The sequence below is a fragment of the Thalia democratica genome, chromosome 3 (assembly GCF_965202585.1).
Source record: "Thalia democratica chromosome 3, ktThaDemo2.hap1.1, whole genome shotgun sequence".
Lineage (NCBI taxonomy): Eukaryota > Metazoa > Chordata > Thaliacea > Salpida > Salpidae > Thalia > Thalia democratica.
This window is the reverse complement of record NC_139167.1, coordinates 31,774,170-31,779,698: the sequence shown is the minus strand read 5'-3', so window position 1 is coordinate 31,779,698 and position 5,529 is coordinate 31,774,170. Positions and strand designations below refer to the sequence as shown.

The window sequence follows — 5,529 nt, the reverse complement described above, 5'->3', positions numbered from 1 at the left end:
AATTTTCATATTAAAAAGAAAACAATAACTTTGAAATAAAAGTGATAGACAGCACCAACTATCGTAAGTTGTAATTCTTTTAAGATAGTTAATGTTAGTCTTACACATTTATGCTAATTGTGTTTAATCCAACAAATTTTATTTATAAACGCGATAAAAAACTAACTAATTTTCATTGAAATATTAAAAATTTTCATGTGAAGTTATAGAATACTTATTAAAAATACATGAATATTTTTTGTTTATATTTTTGAATTTATTAACATCACAACGTTATTATTTACTATTTTTATTTAAATATAGTATCGTTGTAAACGTGTATTTGTTTAAAATACATACCAAGTGCTAGTATTTATACTAAAGATTTATGTAAAGCAATGACTTTCTTATTTTTTAAACAACAGAAAAAATATGTATCGTTAATCTGCTTTACCTTTTTAGTAAACTTAATTATTCTTAGTTTAACTTGTATTAAGGAAACACATTTACGTACTTTATTGAGTTTTTATATGGAGTCAGTTTTAAAACGACGATCAACAAATGCGTACAAATATAGAAGCTGATTTTGAGCTAAATAGATTTTATTTATAAAGTTAGTATTGTTTATCAAGTGATGTTTGTTAATTTTATTTCATAAATAGAACTTCAAATTTTTCAAGTTTTAATTCGTACCATATTTATAGTAAAAAAATAGTTTGCGTTTACCCGCATATGACGTCACTTAGCTTAAAAAAATACGCTGTTATTTTATTTATAATAACTATTAACTTAAAATATTTTTTTATATCTTAGTTTATTCTATTAGTACCAAGTTTGTTAGTTAATTAAAATTTATAAACTTAAATAAAAAAGTGTTATTATGTAACTGATATACAGCTTCACAGCTTTTAAGTCTGCCAAACTTATCAACTATAACTTATAAAATCCCTAATTTAAATCCTGTTTTTAAACTCAAATAAGTTACTTTGAACAAAAACAAAATTTCATTGAATATTAAAATACTATATTTGAATATCTTAACTAGTTTAGACAAAAAATGTTTCTTTTACTATACTGAGGAATCAAAGATTATTTTGTTTATATAAAATATCATATGTAGTATATGAAAGGTGTAGGTGTCAGAAAAGCACAGCGTCACTTTAGCACGGGGTGACACTTTAGCACGGTGTGACACTTTAGCACGGGGTTACACTTTAGCACGGTGTGACACTTTAGCACGGGGTGACACTTTAGCACGGTGTGACACTTTAGCACGGTGTGACACTTTAGCACGGTGTGACACTTTAGCACGGCGTCACTTTAGCACGGGGTGACACTTTAGCACGGTGTGACACTTTAGCACGGTGTGACACTTTAGCACGGTGTGACACTTTAGCACGGGGTGACACTTTAGCACGGCGTCACTTAAGCACGGAGTGGCACTTTAGCACGGAGTTACACTTTAGCACGGCGTCACTTTAGCACGGAGTGTAACTTTAGCACGGGATGACACTTTAGCACGGCGTCACTTTAGCACGGGGTGACACTTTAGCACGGCGTCACTTTAGCACGGAGTGTCACTTTAGCACGGTGTGACACTTTAGCACGGAGTGTCACTTTAGCACGGGATGACACTTTAGCACGGGGTGATACTTTAACACGGAGTGTAACTTTATCACTGATTGATTCTTTTGCACAAAATGATTCTTAAGCACGGAGTGACACTTAAGCGCCATCGATAGTTTTAAGTAACTTAATCAAATACGTGTAAAGTTTGTATTTAACAAAACGTTTAAAAATTAATTTATATAACCAGCATGCTGTTAATTATGCAATTTAGGCACTTTAAAGTGTGATTTCAAGAAAGAGTGTGTCTTCCAAAAATATTTTTAATAAAAATATTATTTAAGTAAGATGTAAATTGTAAGACAAAGTTTGGCAGTCTTTTCGAACTACATTTAGAAAAATCATTTGTAGGTAGCAAAACGTTAGAAAACATCTTTAGTGGCCTGTATTTTTTAAGAAAAACTATACTTAATAACAAAAATAAGTACTGAAAAACAAGAAGTTGGTAAATTAAATGGTAACTAGTTTTAAAAATCCTTAATTATATAAATGTTCTTATACTGTATTCTTTTTTACTTCTGTTAATAAAATAGTAATACTTTACTTACATTTTATTTAATTACTTTGCTCAGCTGACATGGTTAAAATAACTTTATTTATGTAAAACAATAATAAAAAATTTATGCATACCACTAAATTTTATTATAAAAACGAACAAAAACGAAATTTACAAATATATACATTTAATCTATTTCAAAATTGTATAGAATACCGCATAGGTATTCAAGTATATTATTATTTTCATTAAAACTTGACACCAGATAAAACAGACGCTCATCTGCTTGTCTGAACCTTATTCTTTTGGGATCTGGTTTTATCCCTGCCAGAAGGTGTTCTAGTCCCATATCTCGAGAATTCTGAGTCGTTTTCAGAATATTTATAAAACTCCACAGATTGGGATGGTTTCCATTTAATACTGCGTACAAAGCTCGATGCGCTGCTTCCGCAATATTTTTCGTTCGATCATTTTTTGTAAGTGCTCGTTCGTACTGACTCCACAAAGGAATTGGAAACAATGGCTCACCTCTAGCACCTTTAAGTTTAATTTTTTTTAACCTAAAGTTTATGTACATTTCAAAATATAAACTCATAATTTAAATTCAAAAAGTTACGCTTAAATTTTAAAAAAAAATATACCAATCAAACATTAACAAATAAAATATTTAATTTTAATATTTACAATTTTATTCTAACAAACTAAAAAACAAATTTAAATAGGCAATAAATTAAAGTGTACTTAACATTAACACAAACTTTTAAATGTACTTAACCTTCAACATAGTAGTGTCGAAACCACTCCAGAACTGTCACTAGTTCTTCAGAAATGTTAGCAATTAAAGCCTCTAAACCGTCAACAACTTTCTCTGTGGGTAAAAATGCTAATGACAGAATCATTTTTGCATCTCTTGCAAAATTAGAATCTGTTTGAAACCTAAAAAAAATGTAAGCTAGTTATTTGAATAATTAAAATAGTTGTGTTTATTTTTAAAGTGATAACATATGCGCTTTTAGTTTATATTTGTTGGTAAAATGACTAAAAACCTATCATATCTATTTGAAATGAATTAGTTGACCGTAGTGTTTTAATAATAATATCTTAAAAACAAAATAGCTCTTGTTGTGGTAAAATAGATAGTATATGTAAATTGTAACCTTGATTGAAGACCGGACCTTTGCAATTTTCTTAAAACATTTTGACCTAAATGAAAAAGGCACCCTCTAACATTACAGCTTGGAAACTCATTCTGATTCATACAAATTTAAATTTAGCTAAATTTATTACAATAAGCTTTACAGTTAATATTACTTACTTTTACGGCATTTATTAATCCGAGCTCAAAATCGCAGGAAACGGCCGATGGTTGAATACCATGAATGATATTTTTAATCATTTGAAACATTGCGATGTAAGTTCGCTCAAACTTGTTCTGAAATGTTATAGAAAAATTTGTTATAATTTAAAATAAACTGATAAATTATCAACTTATTTTTTCATGATAAACTTATTTTTTCATGATAAACTTATTTAACTAAAATTTCACTTATAAATACCTTTTGTTTGATTGTTACAATCAAAAATTACTGAAAATAGTCTAACCTGTAACAAGCAATACAGAACAGGTACCGCCAGTTCTCTCTTCTTGCCTATGATGACAAGACAACCACCTGTGAAAATTTTGGCGGAGAAAGCTTAAAGGTTCCATCGATGAACAAACACTCACTCTGCATCAAGATATCAAGTAGTGCTTCTCTAAAAAAGTCATTAATAAATTAACTTTTAAATAGTTATTAATTTAGAAAGTAGAATGTTCAAATTAAGTTTGTTTACTTATATTTTTGTGTTAACAACTGTTCTTTCACCCTATTTTTTAATAGTCGGTAAGTTTATGTTGTTAAATTTTTTAGACCTTACATTTAAATTATGTTCAAATTTTTTTTAATAAAAAGCTTAAGATAAATAAATACTGCAACGGCTTTGCGTCGATTAGCGGGGAAAATTACTTTTCTTTTTATTGGGTTCATTTTATTGTACTGTTTTGGCAGTAACTTGTTGCCGTTGTTATGAGCTCATTTTGGCTGTGCTTTTGCACAGTTAACTTGACGCCATTATTATCTTGCTCAGTTGTTCAAGAATTTAGTTTAAACGAAAATTTTGTGTTCTGTTTCTTTGATTAGGTATTTCGATTAGTTGGCATTCATGTTCTTTAGTTTTTTATCATCTTTATGTTTCGCAGTTTATTAATTGTAAATACACCATTTTCTTGACTCGATTTTATTACAACTAGTCTAAATTTAAACAGTTAACTGTTTTTTAAATCCATTTTAATAAACAATAGTTCGTTTAGCACCTATAAAATAGTAAGTTAATAGTAAAAGTTTAATTCGGATTTAATACATCGACTTTATTAACATAGCAACTTAATTAAAAAGTAACTTAAGAAACTATCTACGACCTACCTTATAATAACGTGTTAAGTCAGTTAAACGCTAAACCCGCATATATAAAAGTAACAATATCGGCAGATGGAAAAATGCAAACATGAGTACAAACACTTTTGAAACAATCGGCTTAAAATAATCAAATAAAAATTTTACTGATCAAACTTCAAATTGTACTATTTCTTAAAATTTAAAAGAATAGAAAACCTAAATAGACTTAGCTTAGGATAACTCGAGGTTTTTTTCTAACTCAGACTGTACTTTAAGTAGAATAATAGACTGAACTATTATTTTGAATTATTTAAAAAAATTTAAGATGCTATTTTTCAAATTATTATACTTTTTGGAAAAGTAAAGTTGCTCTTGTAAACTTATAAATTACCCATGGATGGCTCTTTTTATTCTTCATACAAAGTTGTTTAAAACTTTTCAAGGTATGGCTAAAGTAAATTTTAAATTATAGTATTTTTTGAAAATAGTTAAAAAAAAGATTTTTATTCAATGCTTTTTTACTATAATATTCTATCATTTACATATGACCCCTACAACCATATTTTAGTTTTTTTCAGTGTATGTTACATTTTAAAATGTGGTCTATTAAACATTTTTCTAACTTAAATTCTTGTACTCATGTAACCTGTTCTCAGACAATAATTAATACTTAATAATTATTAATTACTTCAGTAAATTAAACTCTCTTATTATGTTAACTTTTATAAATCATTAGTTTTTAAAATTTGCATTTTTGTCAATAGTAAAGAATTACAAATGACAATTAATCAGTATAATTAAACTTGTCATAACCGCTTAATTTTTGAATTTGGGCATAAAAAAGTAATAACCTTGAATTGTGACTAAAAGTCATTTGACAGTATCAAAACACCAGAATTAAAAAAAAATCTTTAAATATGTAAAATGTTATTTAGTATTTTAAAAATTATTTATTAGGTGGTTTTGGATTATATTTATATTTGGCATATATTT

At 27.7% G+C, this 5,529-nt stretch overlaps 1 protein-coding gene across 1 annotated transcript; it reads right to left on the bottom strand.

Annotated features, from left to right (window-relative positions):
- Positions 1-2,288: 2,288 nt before the first annotated feature.
- LOC145832195 (uncharacterized) lies at positions 2,289-4,213 on the bottom strand. The gene is made up of 6 exons (XM_082939522.1): positions 4,204-4,213; positions 3,704-3,771; positions 3,417-3,533; positions 3,259-3,350; positions 2,877-3,037; positions 2,289-2,638 (listed from the first exon to the last, which is right to left on the bottom strand). The coding sequence occupies exons 1-6, from the start codon at positions 4,211-4,213 to the stop codon at positions 2,289-2,291; spliced, it is 798 nt and encodes a 265-aa protein (XP_082795648.1).
- Between the last annotated feature and the right edge of the window lie 1,316 nt (positions 4,214-5,529).

Excerpts from the sequence above, each read along its gene's own strand:
- LOC145832195 (XM_082939522.1), bottom strand. Across the intron at positions 3,534-3,703 it reads TTCTGTATTGCTTGTTACAG|AACAAGTTTGAGCGAACTTA; the intron begins GTTAGACTATTT and ends ATAACATTTCAG. Across the intron at positions 2,639-2,876 it reads TCGACACTACTATGTTGAAG|GTGCTAGAGGTGAGCCATTG; the intron begins GTTAAGTACATT and ends TTAAACTTAAAG.